Source organism: Capsicum annuum, chromosome 1 (genome assembly GCF_002878395.1).
Source record: "Capsicum annuum cultivar UCD-10X-F1 chromosome 1, UCD10Xv1.1, whole genome shotgun sequence".
Lineage (NCBI taxonomy): Eukaryota > Viridiplantae > Streptophyta > Magnoliopsida > Solanales > Solanaceae > Capsicum > Capsicum annuum.
In genome coordinates, this window is record NC_061111.1 from 154,895,172 (window position 1) to 154,914,942 (window position 19,771).

The window sequence follows — 19,771 nt, forward strand, 5'->3', positions numbered from 1 at the left end:
ATTTTAGGTTATTTGGTAGCTGATTTATGGAGATGAAATTTTCCAGCAAGATTTTCGTCAGAAAAATCAAAAGAGAGAAAATCCTTGCTAAGAAGAATGTGGGGTGGGGGTGTGGGGGGTCGAGGGGAGTGGCTGGCTGAATGTGTGTGAGGGTGGGGAGTGAAAGGGAATGGTTGGCTGGATGTGGTGGGGGTGGGAGACGGGGAAGGGGGAGGGGTAGATGAAGAAGAAAAAAGAGGATAAGAAAGAGATTTTTTGGGATTTTTTTAAAAATTTGTTGTCTATTTTTCAAATTAACTATTTTTTAATTTTTTTAAAATATTTTAAAATAAAAAATATTGACTTCACTCGCTTAAAATACGTGTTTACATGTGTTTTTTCAATTCAATAATTTAATGTCACATATACTCGATCAATGGTCAAAAGGATTTAATATATTGTGTTTTAATGTGTTAAAGAGTTCAGATGACAAAAAGATGAGTAGAAGTGTCCAAAGTATATACTCGAATAAATACAAGAATCTAAGGGATCATTTTGCCTAATTCTAAACAAAACAAGATAGATATCTATTCATTTTTACCCGTTTTGATTTGATTTTTCGATTTGTATACATTCTTATTTGTAGTGAATACCCTTAATTACGGTCCAAATGTGATAATAGAAAAACACAAAGGACCAACAATATAAATTTAAGGAAGCTGTAGAACCAATAGAAATTCAGCATTGGATCCGAAATTCACAAGCCACAAATTTAGATACGCTTATTAACACGTGTAGAGATCTGCGTCCATACAAATTACCCACTCACCTCAACTAAACTTCGGTCCCACGCGCCCACTAACTCGAAAAACACTGACCACAAACTTCCTCTGCACACAATTCCACTCTCTTGTCTTGTACCCCAAAAAGCCAAAGTTACTATGTGAATCTCCGGCATTCGTCTTTTGTGAATCTCGATTACCTCTGTTGATTCTCCGGCGAAATATCGATTTTCGGTGGCGCGTTTTCTTTTGTTGGTGGAAATGTGTAGGTGATCCAGTAAAGAAAAATCGGCCATGTTTGAGCTAAATTTGAAGCGTTTTGGAGTAGATAGACATTGTCGGTTCTATAGATATGTTTAATTGGAACGACAAAGAGGTTTGTTAAATTTCCTTAATTGAAATAAACTTCCATGAATGTAGTGCTCTTTATTCCTTTTTCCCTTGGACTGTCTTCCATGTAATTATATATTTCTCTTTAGCTCTAAGCTATTACAAGTAGGCTTGCATAAGCTTTGGATACTTATTCAGCTACTCCTTTCTTCCACATAAATTGGAATTTCGAGAGTCAAAAGTTTTTCTTTGACCGAAACTTTTTTATATGTCTTTTAAATATTATAAGTTGTTGTTAGTTATTGTGATTTATATAGTATTCTTTTAGGTAGTTTTCAAATATACAGATTTTATCTTATAAAAACTTAAAGCTTCAGTGCCCGAATTCACTGTCAAAGTTTAGAAGTTTGAATCTCGAAAGTCCAATGGTGACACTTAAATTGTGACAAAGAGATATTTATGTTATCACATCCATTTTTTTTTCTAAATTTGATAACAATGTTCTGGATATCTTTCTTCCCTACTTTTGTAATTTTATAGATATGTGTATTTTAAATTGAGAATGCCAATTAGTAGGCTGTTTTTTAGCTGTTCAAAATCTATTCTCTTAGGTGAAATCATAGCTTAAAAAGAGCTTGTTTAACGTTGCTGGACTAACCCAGAGTGAGATTTCTTGGAAAACTAAGTTGGATTGAGTGGTAAATATAAGAAGAAAGTAGATGGAATGACCGGTTATTGAGTTGGCAATCAAAGTTTATTCGCTCTTGCAAATGTAATTGAAAAGTAGCCACTTTTTAAAGGCGGAAAAAATATTTGGACAAAATACCCCTAGTTAAAACGCGGAACAACAGTAGCACATGGTGCAGAGTTTTAAACTTTGACAAGTGAAACTCCAGCACAATCTAAAGTTTCTGGAGTTTGAAATTTCAAGATTGATACATGGATTTTGAACTCCAGGAGCGATATAGGAAGGACTGATGGAAGTTGAGACTCCAGGAATTTTTCTTGGAGTTTGAACTACATATTTCAAACTCTTGGAATTTTTCCTGGAGTTTGAACAGTGAGTTCTATCTCCAGGAAAATTTTCTGGAGTCCTTGTATTTTGAGTTGTGCTGAAGTTTTAAAGGTTTCTGTGCTTTGGCCTAGGGGTATGATCGTCCAAATGATGTTTCTGCATGAAAAAGTGGTTAAAGTATAGTTAGGTTTCAAACGCTGGCTAAAGCTTGGTTAGCGGTTCAAATTTGCGAATTCCTTCCTAAATAGCCAGTTTGGCTTGGTTTATGGACGATGGGAATGTATATTCTTCTTCATTAAGGGATTAATACTGGATTGTCTATTCAACATCACCAACTTGATAACGTAATACTTGGTTAACTAAAAGGTTAACATCTGTCAGAGCTAGTGAGTGCTGATTATTATGAGAAACTTATTGAAAAATATGACTAGAATGGATGAAATAATCTGAAATTAAGTAGCCCAAAACATAGTGAAATAATCTGAAATAAGTGGCCCTAGATATGGTGAAATAATTTGAACTAAAGCATCTTAGACATTGTTATACAATCTGTATAATAATGTAGGTAGATAACATAGCTGATTTGTAGGGATTTGAATATTTTATTACCCTAGTTTGCTTATTCCCTCATGTATTTATACCATTGTAATCTTTGAATAATAGAAAAGTTAATTCTCCATACCTTTGTCTTTTACATGGTATCATAGTGTTTGGGCTTTCGATCTTGTTTTCAAGGCTCGATCGTGTTTTGTATCTGTTGCTAGAAAGAGTGACAGGATTTCATATCGATCACTTTAAAGTGGTCATTTTCTGTCACCACCACCACAGAAAGAGGCGGCCACCATTCCCAGCCGTACCAGTTCTCTCCGGCGAGTAGGTGTGACACGAGTGTATTTCACGTACCGCCTGTACCTTCCGCCGGTCCTTCACGCGCCGGCGTTTGTGGGCGCATGCTCCGGCAGAATAGTCTAGGATTTCATTTCTGGAGTCGGCTCATCATTTTCGACATATCCCAAATTTGTTCTGGTGTTAAAGCACTGATTGGTGAAATTGTTCGACCTTCCAGGTTCGTGTCTTTGCATAGCTTCTGTGACATACAATCTGACATCCAGTTTAGTGGATCTGCGACTGCTAGTTGCTATTAATTTGGGGTTGTTTGCTGCTGCCTTGGTCTCTCATCGCTGGTATTGGCATACTTATACTCCACTAATATTGATGGGCGATTTCTGCATTATTTGTTGAAATCTGAAATTATTAGGGGGCTTTCGGTAGTTTCTGGTGGAGAATTTATTGTGTTAGTAATTTTTTGAATATCATCAAATTAAGTCATTTGTTGATTTCTTCAGTATTTGATATTTTGGGGTATTTGAACAATATCTAAGGATGAAATATGACTACAGATCTGAGTGGTAAAACAAATTGGTGTCGGCTAAAGAGTTTGCTAAATTTTGTCAATAGAAATTCACTTCAGTTAATGCTTTTGGTGCGACTAATAAAACATGCATTATCACCTCTTCAAATAAATGGGTGATTGATTTTGGTGCCACAAGACAAGTAATCCTAATCTTTTTTCTAGTTTTCACTCAGATAAAATACCTTTTCCTATTACCGTGGCTGATGGATCAACATGTAATAGTATTGGATTTGGGACTGTTAAACCACATTCCTCTATTACTTTGTCATTTGTATTAAATCTACCAAAGTTGTCCTTTAATTTGATTTTCGTGAGTAAAGTTACCAGAGACCTTTATTGTTATATCTCATTCTTTCCCGATCACTGCTTGTTTCGTGATCTTACAACAAATAAGGTTATTGGGAAAGGACATGTGTTTTATGATCTTTACATCCTTGATGAATGGGAATCTCGATTGGTTGCGTGCTCTAGTGTTGTATCTCCCTTTGAAGCACATTGTGTATTGGGACATCCTTCTCTACCCCTATTAAGGAAGCTCTGTCCTCAGTTTCAGAATGTTTCCTCACTGGAATATGAGTCATCGATTTGCAAAATGTCATCATACCTCATTAAGTCCAAGGGTAATAAGCGGACTGAGTCAGCTTTTGAGTTAGTTTATTTTGATGTTTGGGGACCGTGTCCTGTCGTTTCTAAAACTAGGCATAAGTATTTTATCACTTTGTGGATGACTTGGATTTATTTTATGTAGAGTCACTCAGAAGTGTTCACTCACTTTTGTGTTGAAGTCAAAATTCAATTCAATGCATCAATCCGTATTCCAAGGAGTGACAATGCTAAAGAATATATGCTAGAAATATTTCTGTCATATATGAGACAACTGCAACAACCCGAGATTAGACGTCACACGGTGCTTAGGACTATTAGTAGCCCCGAAGCTAACCCATGGCATCTACTCAACATTGAATCATAACTAATTTAAGTGAAACATAGGTGGAAGTTGTAAACTCATAAGTTTGAACTGAATTGAATAAAACAATCCCAACAATACTGATATTTGAAAAATGTCTACTAAGTTTAGACAAGCATCTAGCATACTGAAGAATCACTGTGACCCGAAAACCATGCAGTCTGAGATAAACAAAAAACTGAACTACTGTAAAGCAAATCATAAACACAGGTCCGGAACATGAGGACTCACCAACTGATGAAAAGTAGAGAAAAGTGATCGCGACTAATCGTGATGCCGAGGACGAACACCAAAACCTACGTTATAATAGGATGCAGAGCACAACTAGTATGTGGTCAGTACTTATAGAATGTAGTGAGTATATGGGGATGCATGCAATACGTAGAAATAACATAAATTATGAGGTGGAAACATGCATGCTAAGTGTATAAAGACTACCATTTTCATGAATAAAAACATCATTAGCATGAAATAATAAAGCATTAGTTCATAAAATTAGTTAGTAGTTACACTTCGATTTCTAAAACCAATGTGCTGTGGGAGTTTCTCTTAACCGACATGCACCATTTGGGCAACACAGAGCCAAATGGTAGCACGTAGTTTGGGAATTTAGGGTTTGTTTGAACCCACATTCCCTCGGTGCTAATTACTATTTCCAAAACCATGGTCATGCTCAATTATGAAAAGTTTATCACAATTTTAGTATAACTAGTTTTATAAGTCTGAAAACCACTTATGCTTCTACGTATGTTCCATAACTATGAGTCATATCCATGAGTTTCATAACGATTGTAGATCCATAAGACTAAGTTCGTAATAGGTAGTTCATGTCATGTCAAAATCATGAAATGCTTGCTAAAACACAAAACTTCATGTCAAAGTGAGAGTAGAATGTAGTATGTTAGTAAAACCCATAAACAAGACGATAATTCAATAATAACAATATAACATTATAATTTAGTCACAATGTATAAACAAAACCTTGTAGGAGTATGAAATTTAAAATCATAATAATTGAGTTTGAACCGTAATTGCTAGCTTTGAAATTCGTTAAGGAAAACGTCATGTTTGGGCATGAGGATGAAAGTATATCATTGCTAAACACTCACATACTTGAACTTATCAATTTCTTGAAGGATTATTTGAGTTTGGAGCCTTTGGAGTTGAATTTTTGAGAGAAACCCTTGTTTTTGTGTTCTTGAGAATTTGGGAGGAGAATGAACGATGAATTTGAGTTAACTATTGGGGAAAAATGGTTTAGTATAAGTTATAAGGTCATTCAAGACCAAAAGAACTAATTTACCCTCGTAAAACCCAAAGAAAACAAAAATTTCATGACGTTGTGACCTTCTAGCATGGCATGACCCTAAAACGGTGCATAACTAGCGCGACACGGTCTTAAAATGGAGCATAATTGGCATGACACACCCTTAATGCACCAGGCTACTGTTTTGGGCGTTTGGGTCATGTCTTGCCTCCATGGAACGACCCTAACGCGAACCCTTACTGTTTTGGGCTTGCGTTTGGCCCCGAAACTCATTCTAAAAATTTCAAAACACTTTCTAATGGTCCCGTTACCATTTCAAATCATTAACAATCTTAATCGTATCAAACACGTGGGAGCTATCAAAATAAAATCATTGAACTTATGGGGTATAGGAACAACACGGTATTCTCCATCAATCTTCATATGTTGATACACCTTCTCAAAATGGAGTTGCTCAGAGAAAGACTAGGCGTCTACTTGAGACAGGTTGAGCACTTTTGTTCCAAATGAAGGTTCCTAAACAAATTTGGGCAGATGTAGTGTCTACGACTTGTTTTCTAATTAATCGCATGCCATCAACTGTGCTTGCTGGTGATATGCCTTACAATGTATTTTTTTTTGAACAAGTCACTATTTTTGATAGAACCTAAGATATTTGGAAGCATGTGTTATGTTCGAGATGTTCGACCATCTATTACCAAGTTGGATCCCAAGGCATTGAAGTGTGTTGTTCAGGGGTATTCTCGCCTTTAGAAAGGGTATCAATGTTATTCTATTGAAATTGGCAAATATTTGGTGTCAACTGATGTGGTATTTTCAGACTACTCCATCTTTCAATGCACCTACTATTTTAGTCTATCAAGTCACCTATGTTTTGACAAAAAATTTAGATGTTGTCATTCCATCTCCTAGTTCTTATATTATTGATCAATCGACTATTGTACTATCAGTTCATGCTTCGTTTGTGGTAGCAAGACCACTAATTGTTCAAGTTTACTGGAGAAGGCGAGAGTCAGTGATCCATGTCCCGTAATAGTCCCTTTGTCATCAGATCCTCATCTGTCTGATCCTCCAGAAGATCTTGACCTCCTCATTGCTCTTCGCAAAAGTACATGTAGTTGTTGTGAGAAATAATGGAGAAAAATATTATTGAATTATGTATCTATATAATTACATTGAGACCCTATTTATAGGCACTATATTACAATCCTTTTCCAAATGCGATATATACTATTCCTAGTTCTAGTCATATTCTAATACTCCCCCTCAAGCTGGTGCATACAAATCATTTGTACCTAGCTTTTTACAAATGTAATTAATACAAGGATTGGTGAGAGACTTGGTGAAGATATCTACAAGTTGATCACTTGACTTCACGATTTTTGTATCAATATCTCCCGAGAGTATCTTTTCCTTGACAAAGTGACAATCAGTCTCTTTGTGCTTAGTCCTTTCATGAAATATTGGATTATGCGATATGAAAGACTGCTTAATTATCACACACAAGTTCCATCTTATCGATTTCTCCAAATTTTAGTTCTCTCAGCAATTGTTTGATCCAAACTAGCTCACAAGTTGCTATAACCATTGCTTGATATTCTACTTCCACACTAGATCGAGGAACCACACTCTGTTTCTTACTCTTCTAGAACACCAAATTACTACCTTCTAAAGCACAATATTCGAGTGTAAACGTCTATTAGAGGGTGATCTTGCCCAATCAACGTCTGTATATTCAATGATATGCTCATGACCTCGGTCCTCGAAGAGTAGTCCTTTACCTAGAGCTGACTTTATATATCGCAGAATACAAACAACTGCATCCCAATGACTATCACAAGCGGAAGTCATAAACCGACTTACAACACTCGCAGGAAAAGATATGTCCGGTCTAGTCACTATGAGATAATTCAACTTTCCAACCAACTGCCTATACCTTCCAAGATCACTGTGTGGCTCCCCATGTCCTGGCAGAAGCTTAACATTCTGATCCATAGGAGTGTCAATGAGTCTACATCCCATCATTCCTTTCTCCTCAAGAATGTCTAAGGCATACTTGCTTTGAGAAATAAGAATATCTGATTTGGACTGAGCAACCTCAGTACCTAGAAAATACTTCAGTCTGGAAGATCTTTAGTCTGAAAATGTTGAAAGAAATGTTGCTTCAAATTAGTGATCCCATCTTGATCATTGCCGATGATAATGATACCGTCAATATAAACCACCGAAAGTAATCACAGATTTGGTGCAGAATGTCGATAACACACTGAGTGATTAGCTCCACTACGAATCATGCCAAACTCTTGGATTACTATGCTGAACTTTCAAAACCAGGCTCGAGGAGACTGTTTCAGACCATTGAGTGATCTGCACAATCGACATACGAGGCTACTAGACACTCTCTGAGCAACAAAATTAGGTGGTTGCTCCATATTAACTTCTTCCTCAAGATCACCGTGCAGAAAAGCATTCTTAATGTCCAACTAATAAAGAGTTCAATGACGAACGACAATCATAGATAGAAAAAGACAGACAGATGCTATTTTAGCCACAGGAGAGAAAGCTTCACTATAATCTAGCCTGAATATCTGATTATACCCTTCGGCAATAAGGCTAGCCTTAAGCCGATCAACGTGACCATTTGGACCAACTTTGACTATATAAACCTAATGACAACTGACGATAGATTTACCGCAGGAAGAGAAACAAGTTCCCAAGTACCATTTGTATGTAAAATAGACATCTCATCAATCATAGCTTGCTTTCATCCTGAATGAGAAAGTACTTTACTAGTAGTCGTAGGGAGGGAAATAGAGGACAACGATGATGCAAAAACATAATGGGGCAATGATAGACGATGATAACTCAAGAAAGTATAATGTGGGTTAGCATTACGAGTGGATTGTATACCTATTTAAAGTGCAACTAATTAGCTATGCAGAGGCAGGTCATAGTAGGAGCAGCATCCGACGCATGACATGAATCATCTTGGACTAATGTTAGACATAGACGATGATGATAAGTCAGAAGTTGTGGCACGATAGCTGGAGATGTAGAAGTGTCCTTGGATTTCTTAAAGGTTGGTGCAAGTAAGACTGGAGGTACGAGTAAGACCTTAGAGATATCAGGATGATCAGAAAATGTGTTGTAAGGTTGAGACTCAAAGAATGTGACATTGATGGACATAAGGTAGCGATGAAGATTAGGTGAATAACAATGATACCCTTTTTGAACTTAAGAGTGACCAAGGAAGACACATTTGAGAGCACGAGGGGCTAATTTATCTTTTCCTGGGGCTAAGTTATGAACAAAACATGTGCTCTCTAAGACACAAAGCGGGATAGAGTAGAGATGTGACTGAGGAGACAACATGGAATGGGAACCTGATTTTAAAAAGAAGATGATGGCATTCTATTAATTAGATAGCGAGATGCAAATACTGCATCGCCCCAAAAAACGCAACGGAACATGGGGTACAATGGAAAAAGTGCGAGCAGTCTGGTTGAGATGCCTATTTTTTCTTTCTGCTATACCATCTTGTTGAGGGGTGTATGGACAAAATGTCTGGTGAGTGGTGTCATAAACTCCTGAAATTAGGAGGATAAGTATTCTAAGGTATTATCACTACAAAAAGTACGAATAGAAACACCAAATTAATTGTCTTTCAGCACAAAAACTTTTTAACGTGGAAAATAACTCAGAATGATCTTTCATTTGGACAACCCAAGTACATATTGAAAAATCATCAATGAAACTAACAAAATCCTAAGGGTGAGCTGACTCTACTAGGACCCAAATATCATAATGAACTAATGAGAAAATAGATTTTGAACAGCTCTCAATACTACGTGATAATGTAGCACAGGGGTGGTTCTCGAGTCGATATGACTCACAATCTAATGTGGATAAACTAGACAAATAGACTCGGATGTCCCAAATGCTTGTGAATTAGGTCTGGAGGGTCTGTAACGAAGCATATTGCGAAGGAATTTGAAGAGGTAAGATAGTAAAGGCCTTGTGATTCATGTCCTGTCCAATCGTCTATCCTGTACTACGGCCCTGCATGGGAAAAAAATCATAAAAAGTGTCATACCACAATGAAGGGCACAAGTCAAACGTCTGATAGATGAAGATTAAAAGGAGAACCGAGGACATAGAGAATAAAGTCTAGAGTGATAGAAGTTGGGAGTTTGGCTTGTTCGACTGCTTTTAGTTTTGTTTGGATCCCATTGGCTATAGTAATAGCAGGAAGAGATTGTGAATAAACAAAATCAGACAGAAGTGATTTGTTATCAGATTTATGATCAGAAACGCTTCAGTCCATGACCTGTGATCCAAGAGTATTAGACTGTGAAACACAACAACAACAACAACAAACCCAATATATTCCTACCTAGTGGGGTCTGGGAAGGGTAGAATGTACGCAGTCCATACCAGTACCTCTATAGAAGTAGAGAGGCTGTTTCCGATAGACCCCCTGCTCAAGACACATGACAAGACTGTGAAACACAAGCAAAAGAATTACCAACAATGGAATCGCATACTGAGGCTACTTGTGGAGACGTCTGCTTACTTGCTCAATACTGAAGGAACTCATCATATTCTATCTGAGCAATATGAGCATTATTGGATGGCCGATTAGGATGTGGAGATGTTTGCTTAATTGCTTGGTTCTGAAGGAGCTCATTATATTCCTTTATAGCAATAGGGTCAAAGCTAAGTTGTGGACCATGCGAAATATGACATGTCTTGAGTGTGTCCAAGTTTATGACAATAACTACACTTAGATTAAGATTTTCCAAAACGACCTCCTCCTCACTCATTCTACATAGGGTGATATTTTTGTTTTTCTATGGTTTGAGATGCGAGAATAGAGGAGTCCATGTTGGGATGAAATTACTTTGTGACTGGGAGGCGCGGCAGGACGAAGTAAATGAGGGAATAACTCATCAATGTAGGAACCGTAGTACTAGCTAAAATCTCATCACGTATTGATTCATGGTCAATAGAAAGCCCAAGTGTAAGAACTAGTAACAATGATCATCTGTGCTCTTGTTGTTTTTCCACATCTGTAGTAATGGGCATCAACGTTTCAAACTCTTCTATGACTCTTGTACCTATCCCAAGTAAGTAGACACTTATCGAATTCTTGTTTCTTTAAGTTGGTCATTCGAGATATCACATCATAAAAATGAGATATGTTATTAGGGGTTGTTTGGTGTAAGGTGTTAAAACATATAGTCCCGTGATAAAAATATAGTTCCGGGATAAAAGTTTTGGTGCTATGTTTGGTTGTCAAATTCGGGATAACTTATCACGGGATTAACAAATAGTACCGAGATAAGTTATCCCACCCAAGGGGTGGCATAAATAATTCCACCATAATTTACCTTGGGGATAAGTCATTGTGAGAAAATATAAGAGAAAAATATTATTGAATTGTTGTCTCTAAATTATTACATTGAGACCACCAAATAAATACACAGATTTGGTTCAGAATGGTGATAAAACATTGTATGATCAGCTCCACTACGAATCATGCCAAACTCCTAAATAACTGTGCTATTTGGGATAGTTTTTTCTGTATATATGGGGATGAATTTTGTTATTTTCAATTAGACAACATTATTATTAATTGAGAGTTTCTCTTATTTACACCTTTTTGTGTGGCTACTTGGGATTTATTTTGCAACCCTTATAAGAACAATTCTTTAGGAGGTAAGATTAGTTCTTAACTTGATATGTTTGATTTCTATTAAGTTAATTAAAGAAAGTGATTGCCTTTCTACTTCTCCGGAGGTAGTGGTATGGACTGCGTACATCTTATCCCCCAAACCCACTATGTGGGAATATACTGGGTTTGTTGTTGTTGTTGTTGTAATTAAAGAAAGTGATTAGTCTTATACTAATTGTTGTCTTTAATTTCTTCTAAATAGGGATATAGATCACTTTTGATCTAAGTTCTTGAATTGACTCTATTAGTATCATAATTAGTCTTAATCCACTAATTTTGAATACTAAGATCAACTAGGATTCTTAGCACTTAATCCTCGAAATTGGGGATTTATTCTCAAATTTCATCTTCTTTAATTTCTTATCTTAAACCTTAGAGTTTTTCGCTTCCTCATTATTTTCTTGTTTATTAAAGTAACCCAATTCTTATCATCTTATCTCATCCCAGACATTTTAGAAGACACTGGTATGTTGGATTACAAACATGTGGACACTCCCATGGATCCAAATAAAGCTTATTCCAATACAGGGGGAACCTCTAACAGATCCTAGCAGATATCAGAGATTGTTGGCAAACTCAACTACCTTATGATCACACAACCAAATATCTCATTGTTGTTAGTGTTGTTAGCTAGTTTCTACAATCTCCTTGTAATTGTAATAGTCACTGGAACGTAGTGATTCGCATTCGGCGATATATCTAAAGCTCTCTAGGACGAGGTTTATTGTATGAAGACAAGGGATAGACCCCATATTGTTGGGTATTCTGGTGCAGATTGGCTAACAGTCCACTTCAGGTTATTCTGTTCTAATTGGAGGCAATCTAATATCATGGAAAAAGGTAAAAAAAACAAGATGTCATGTCTAGATCAAGTGCAGAGACATAGTATAGAGCTGTGGCATTGGCTGTGTGAGAGAGCTTATATGGTTGTGACAACTTCTCCAATAATTGAAAATAGGAGAAGTTGATGTTGAACTGATGAATTGATTTGTGATAACCAAACTGCATTACATATCTCTTCTAATGCCTTGTTTTGTGAAAGAACGAAGCACATTAAGATATATTGTCACTTCATTCAAGAGAAGCTTGAGTCTAGATATATCACCACTAGTTTTGTCAACTCAAAAGATCAACTGACAGATATTTTTACAAATCACTATGAGGATCCAAAAATGACTATGCTTGTAGCAAGCTAGGAGCATATGATGTATACGCTCCAGCTTTAGAGGTGGTGGTGGTGGTGGTGGTGTAAAATATGGTATAATTAGATAGTGTAGATATGAAATTATCCCCAATTCTGTAATTAGGCAATTAGGAGATTATGTAATATTCTTATTAGTTTCTTTCTGTATTAACGGTCTCTGTAACAACTATTTAATCGCATTAGCTTGAGGGTAGGATCAAGACATTAATTCTCAAATTCTCTTCTCTTCTCCTTCTAATTTCTCAGATACTATATTCAACACCTCCTTTGTTACCTTTTCGAAAGAAATATTCAGCACCTTCTTTAGTTTATTCTTGTATATGCTTCTGACCAGACTAAGAGGGCTGTAATGTTTGATATTCCCCACAACTCCGTACCGGATAGTTATATGGAGTCGGTATTGCTAAATTCTGTATTGCTGGTAAATATAAATGTTGGTGTAATTGTATTCGGGCCTATACTACATCAGCATGGAGAAGAATTCCTAATAGGTTTTATTCATCTTTCTCCTATGATTTTGTTGGACCCTTACGTATCTTTTTACTCAAAGAATTCCCTCCCGGAGGTTCCATAAGATTCACTTTGTTGAGAGGTGTAGATGCTTAAGCTGGGAACAGTAATAAGACCCCTATCGAGATGAGATTTTTGCACTTCTTGCTTTCCCTGAGAGGGGGGACTGGGTGCATCAGAGTAGGTTGCCGGCCGGCACAATAAGAATGAGGGAGCTATTGTTTCATCAAATCAATTGCAACACACTGGATGAGGCGCTTTCCTGTTCCACGATTAGTTGCGTTATAATATATGATATCAGTCCTTGGTAGAAACCCTTTCTTTTAAGTCCAGTTATCAGAAAACAGCCATTCACTTTGCTTAATGCATGCGAGTACTTTTGCTAAGTTCAGATTAATCATCGCTGACTTGCTTTTCTGTTTTGCTAGTATGCCTTTTCCATATTCTAAGATTTGATGGGATAATAAAATTGGTTGCTATGTGAATTACAATCACATTACTGTTACCCTTGCCTTGATGATCAAGATAGTATTTGCTTCACATCACTGACTGAAACTTGAAAGGACAAGTAGCCAGGTGAGATCACGAAAATGGTGTATTACTGACTAATGTAGTGTTTTTTCTCTCCTCTTCTGCATCACTCACCTAAATCTATTAGTGTGTCTATATGCATTTTTCTTGACTTTAGGTTGTGTAAATTTTACTTTGAAGTTATTATACTTGCATTTAGTTCTGACATATTTCTTTCTTGAATCAGCTAACGGATATAATATGGGGAGAAACTGGTGAGAGCGATGACCACATAGTGCCACATCCTGATGGAAGTGAAGGGAAAGCTCCATCTTATGGAGATAACATTAAGAAAGAATGGGCTGTGGAAGCTTCTAACATCAAGCCTACTGATCAGAAGAAATCTACAACTAAAACGGATCTGAGTAATATTAAACTAGATGGCAGTTCAAAACATGATAGTGGTGGAGCTAGCATCACAGCTGGATGCAGGATGGAATTGGGCGCTGATCTATCATTGACCAATGCTACAAAGAGTAATCAATATTCCTTGGGTGCTGAAGCATCTAATAATCTGACCGAAGTTCCAAAACATGAATGTCTTCGAGGTTCTAATGCTAATGTTTTCAGCCTTTTGTATGAAATAAATAATCTGCAGTTGCAGTTAAAAATTGAACTTCTTGCTTATCTAAAAAAGAAATGATTCAGTTGCTTATCTTTGTGATCAGATGAGGGAAATCGGCTTGGTGACGATTCTCGAGTTCTTCACCATCAGAATGAGGAACTGGAGCAAGGTGATTTTATTGATTATGGATGGGCTAACATTGGAAGTTTTGATGACCTTGATAAGATATTTAGGTAATGCAGAAATCATTTTTCTCTCTCTGTGCTATCTGACTTGTGTATCACTTGAAATATATAGGCGTGTATATGAGTTCACACTGTGAAACACAGTTATTTTGGCATCCCATCAGAAATTGGGGAGGGAATGTTATTTTTGACAGGCAACATGGAAAATTTCGCTTATGAACTGCAAAGTTATTTTGATGAAAATAAATTTTATTTAAAATAATAGGGATATTCAAGCAAGATCTATACAAAAATAGAGAAAGCACAAGCTGTAGAAAATTATATGAAGGTAATACCTTATGTCCGTTCCTCTAAACAGGTGTTTAATTTCTCTTGGGAACTCACTAACGTGCCACTGGACTCTTGGTAAAGCAGCTAATCTGGGAAATCACTAACATACTACTGGCACGGAGAAAAAGAGCACATTTTGACTGAAAAATGTAATACTGTACTTGGTATTGGGCTTGAGGGGTTGTATTACCTAAAGGATGGGTAATGATTTGAAGCATAGAGAAGCAAAAGTAGCAGTGAACGATGGCTGTTCTCCAGCATTTTAGACACTCACTTTAATGTACTTGGAAAGATGAAGTAAAGGGCATTGGAATTCTTCCTAGAATCCCCTTGGAAACCCTCAAGGTTCGGTTGTGCAAAGCATCATAGGCAACAAAAGCTTCAACAAATCTATAGCAATCAAATCATGATGTAGAAATTTGCTTGACTTCCTAGGATTGTAACTCAATAATTAGAAAACGTAACAAAAATCAATTAACTATGGCAGTAAGTTAGCATTTCTGCTGCTTTGAGCTTTCTGATGACCAATTCCTTGTGCTGAACCTGTCAAAGGTTTCTCCAATTGGTTAGTGTTTTGCAAGAGCGGATAACTGCAAAAGAGGGATGACAGGGTCACACTTCAAATTATGTGACGATCGAAAGAAAGTAAAAGTGGAGAGACTACGTAGCCATTCTATTTGCACTGGGACGCTAACCCTTGACAGTGAAATTTCTGCAACCCAAATTGAGATGCCTGGAAAAACAAATGAACAGAGAAGTTTGCTGCTGTTGAAATATGAGTGTTTGGAGTTGAAGTTGGACAAGAGATTTGAAGTTTGAACATGAATTTCACTTGGAAAAAAAGTTGTTCTGTGAGTGGAAACCATTATTTCACTTGAGAAACTCCTCAAACAGGAATAGTAAATAGATTCCTACTTGAAAACGGATTCCAATGTAGTGTCCTGCTTGGAAAAGGATTGCAATGCAGTGTCCTAGTTGTAAAAAGACTATAGTGTAGTAGTCTCCTAGTTGGAAAAGGATTAATTAATTGTCTATAAATAGTGTCTCAATGTAATAATGTAGATACAACAGTTCAATAATATTCTTCTATTATATTTCTCTCATGGTATCAGAGCATTGGTGAGAAACTCAATCAGAAATGTGACTGTGCGTCAATTTCCAGTGACTGGCAGAGCTGATTTGCATCATCTTCTATTTTCGTAAATGTTGTGCGAAATCCAACCACTTTTCTAGCAATTTCTTTTTTTCAGTAGGGTCGTGCCATCATTCCGACCTACCCATATCATTTTTCTCAGATTTTGACCATTTTTCAGCAGTCAAACCTAATTTTTCAACGGTTCAGTACAATTTCTGCAAACGTTCATCATTGATTTCGATTTAGTCTTATGATTAAGTCTGAACCCTTAATGAGGAGATCAGATAATCAAACATCATATTCCATGAAGAATTGACGTGTGGGAGGTCGTTTTGGAAGATCTCGACCTAGGCGTAGTTTTGTAATAGGTTTGGACTCACTTATGATGTATACTACGCTTGGCCTAAGTTTAGTTATTGTAATTGGTTTGGATACGTGAAATATGTTATTCTTTGCATGGTTGACCACCTAAAAATGCTCATGTTGCTCGGTCTAACACCACATGCAATCAATGTGTTTATTTATCTGAAGAAGAATATAATGAGTATCTTCATTATCGAGCAAGTAAGCAGATATCTCTACCAGTAGCCTCAACTGCACGGTCTCCTTTCTTTGGATCATGGTTTGTCGACTATGACGCTTCTAATCATATTTCTGGTGATAAATCACTTTCGTCAAATATTGTTTATTCACAGTCTCTTCCATCTGTCACTGTAGCCAATGGTAAACAAACCAAAGCAAAAGGAGTAGGACAAGTGAATTCCTTATTCTGTCACTTTAAATTATGTTTTTTATGTCTCTGGTTGTCCTTTTAATCTTGCTTTGGTTTGTCGTTTGACTCGTGCCCGAAATTTTGGCATATATTTCTTAAAGGCTTCTGTGCCATGCATGATTGTAGAATAGGACGAACAATTAGTGTAGGATATGAGTCACGATGCCTCTACTACCTTACCTTTCCTAGTTTTTACACAGTATGTCCAGTTATAGATCCTCCATCCTCCAGATGTAATTCATAAACATTCGTGTTAAAATTGGAGTAGGAATAGAAATAATAATAGAATCCTAGTTGGAAAAAGATTTTAATATAGTGTCCTACTTGGAAAAGGAGTCTAATGTAGTGTTTATAAATAGAGTCTCAATGTATAATTTAGAAACAAACAATTCAATAATATTCTTCTCTTATATTTCTCACATAGTATTAGAGCATCTACGATCTTGGTAGAGAATCAAAGAGCTTACGCGGCCAATGATCATGTTAACAAAAGTTGGGCCGCGTTGCTTCATTTCGGTGGCTTTTCATATCTAATTTGCATAGCACCATGCATTTTTCTGGTGAATACTTTCTCATATATGATTTCCGTAGCATTGTGCATCTTTTCGATGACTACTTTCTCATATTTGATTTTTTAGCACCATGCATCTCTTCGGACTACTTCTCATGTTTAATTTGCATAGTATCGTGCATCTTTCCAAACGACTTTCTCATATCTAAGTTAAATAGCACCGTTCCTCTTTCCTGTGACTCCTTAGATTCGATTTGGGCATAGTTCCATGCGTCTTTCTGGTGACTCTTTAGATCTGATTTGCGTAGGGTGGTGAGAGGCGTGCTTAGCTCTGAGAAGATTTTCATTGGAGGGAATTTCAATAGGCACATTGGGTCAGTACCAAGAGGCTATGCCGTTGTGCATGGAGGCTTCGATTTCTATTCTTTTGGATTTTGCGAGGTCCTTTTGGTTGTTGTAGTGAACTCGAATTTCCTGAAGAAGGAGGACTACCTGATTACCTTTTGGAGTGCAGTAGTCAAGACCCAGATTGACTTTTTGCTGCTTAGGAAGGGGGATAGAGCAATGTGTAAGGACTGTAAGGTCATTCCTGGTTAGAATCTTTTGACCCAACATAGGCTTCTGGTGATGGACTTGGATATCAAGAAGAGTAGGGGTGGGGAGGGTTGACCCAGAATTAAGTGGGGTGGCTTGACTCCGGTTAGTGCTTTGGCAATGGGGGAAAAGTTGGTGGCGATGAAGGTGTGGGAGTGTAGGGAGGACGTTGATAGTATGTGGGATAGGGCTGCTAGTTGCATTAAGTAGGGGCTGGCCTGGCCAGCACTAGGGGGACTGGTGGTGGAGTGAAGAAGTTAAAAAGAAGATGGAGACTAAGAAGGTGGCGTATGCTAAGTTGGTTGAGAGTAAGGATGAAAAGGAGAAATGGGTGAACAGGGAGGAGTATAAGTTAGCTAGGAAGGAAGCTAAGTTAGCGGTTATGGCAGCTAAGACAACAACTTTTGAGAAGTTATATGTGGGTTTAGAGGAGAGAGGTAGGGGGAAGAGGTTGTATAGGCTTACTAAGGGTAGGGAGCAGAAGGCCCGTGACCTTGACCAAGTGAAGCGCATCAAGAGGGAGGATGGCAAAGTATTGGTGGAGGACGTTCACATTAAGAGAAGGTGGCAGTCGTATTTTCATAGGCTCTTGAATGGCGAGGGGGACAATGACACTGTGTTAGGGAGCTGGAGCACTTTGAGGGGTGCCGTGATTTCGGTTATTGCAGACGTGTAAAGGTTGAGGTCTTTGAGGCTACTCGTAAAATGTGTAGGGGTAGGGCGACGAGGCCTAACGAAATCCTGGTAGATTTTTGGACGTATTCGGGTAGGGCAGGTTTGCGGTGGCTGATCGGATTGTTTAATGGCATCTTCAGGACTGCGAAGATGTCTGAGGCTTGGAGATGGAGTACGATGATTCCTCTGTACAAGAACAAAGGTGACATTCAGAGTTGCAACAACTTTAGGGGCATTAAGTTGTTGAGTCACACTATGAAGATTTGGAAGAGAGTGGTTGAGCGGAGGTTGAGGAGGAGCGTGTCTATTTCGGAAAATTAGTTCGGATTTATGTTCGGTCGCTCGACGACATAGGCAATTCACCTTATGCGGAGACTAGTGGAGTGGATCGGGAGAGAAAGAGGGACTTACACATGGTGTTCATCAACCTAGAGAAGGCGTACGACAAAGTTCCTAGGGAGGTGCTTTGGAGATGTTTGGAGGTTAAAAGGGTCCCGGTGGCGTACATTAGAGCGATTAAGGACATGTACGATGGAGCAAAGAATCGGGTGAGGACAGTGGGAAGGGATTCAGAGCATTTCCCTGTTTTGACAAGGTTGCACCAGGGATCAACTCTTAGTTCGTTTCTTTTCACCTTAGTGATGGATGTTTTGACGAGGCATATTCAAGGAGAGGTGCCTTGGTGTATGTTATTTGCGGATGATGTAGTTTTCACTGATAAGATCCGAGGAGGTATTAATGATAAATTGGAGGTTTAGAGACCAACCCTAGAGTCTAAAATGTTAAAGATTGAGTAGGATCAAGTCGGAATACTTGGAATGTAAGTTCAGCGACGTGACAAATGAGGATGAGGTGGTAGTGAAGTTGGATTCGCAAGGTGTTTGTAGAAAAGATAGTTTTAAGTCTCTTGGGTCCATGATTCAGGGAAATAGAGAGATTGATGAGGATGTCACGCACTGTATTGGGGTGGGATGGATGAATTGGAGGCTTGCCTCGGGAGTTTTGTGCGATAAGAAGGTGCCTCTCAAGCTTAAAGGTAAATTCTATAGAGTGGCGGTCCGTTCGGCCATGTTGTATGTAGCAGAGTGTTGGTCAGTCAAGAACTCTCACATCCAAAAGTTAGCGGAAATGAGAATGTTGTGTTAGATGTGTGGACTTACTAGGAGAGATAGGGTTAGGAATTAGATTATTCGGGCGAAGGTGGGAGTGGCCTCGGTGGAGGACAAGATGCG

General features: G+C 37.8%; 1 protein-coding gene across 12 annotated transcripts in view; it reads left to right on the forward strand.

Annotated features, from left to right (window-relative positions):
- The first annotated feature begins 536 nt into the window (after nt 1-536).
- Nucleotides 537-19,771, forward strand: part of LOC107840158 (protein LNK2) — a 28,161-nt gene continuing 8,926 nt past the window's right edge. For 5 of the 12 annotated variants that reach the window (XM_016683912.2, XM_016683940.2, XM_016683948.2 and 2 more), the window contains exons 1-3: nt 823-1,137; nt 13,960-14,320; nt 14,441-14,570. In XM_016683912.2, the coding sequence (XP_016539398.2) occupies nt 1,114-1,137; nt 13,960-14,320; nt 14,441-14,570 (515 nt within the window). In that variant the 5' untranslated portion in view covers nt 823-1,113. Of the gene's footprint in view, nt 1,138-13,959; nt 14,321-14,440; nt 14,571-19,771 lie in introns of all 12 variants that reach the window. The other 7 variants (XM_047398238.1, XM_047398239.1, XM_016683931.2 and 4 more) reach the window with 6 other exon arrangements.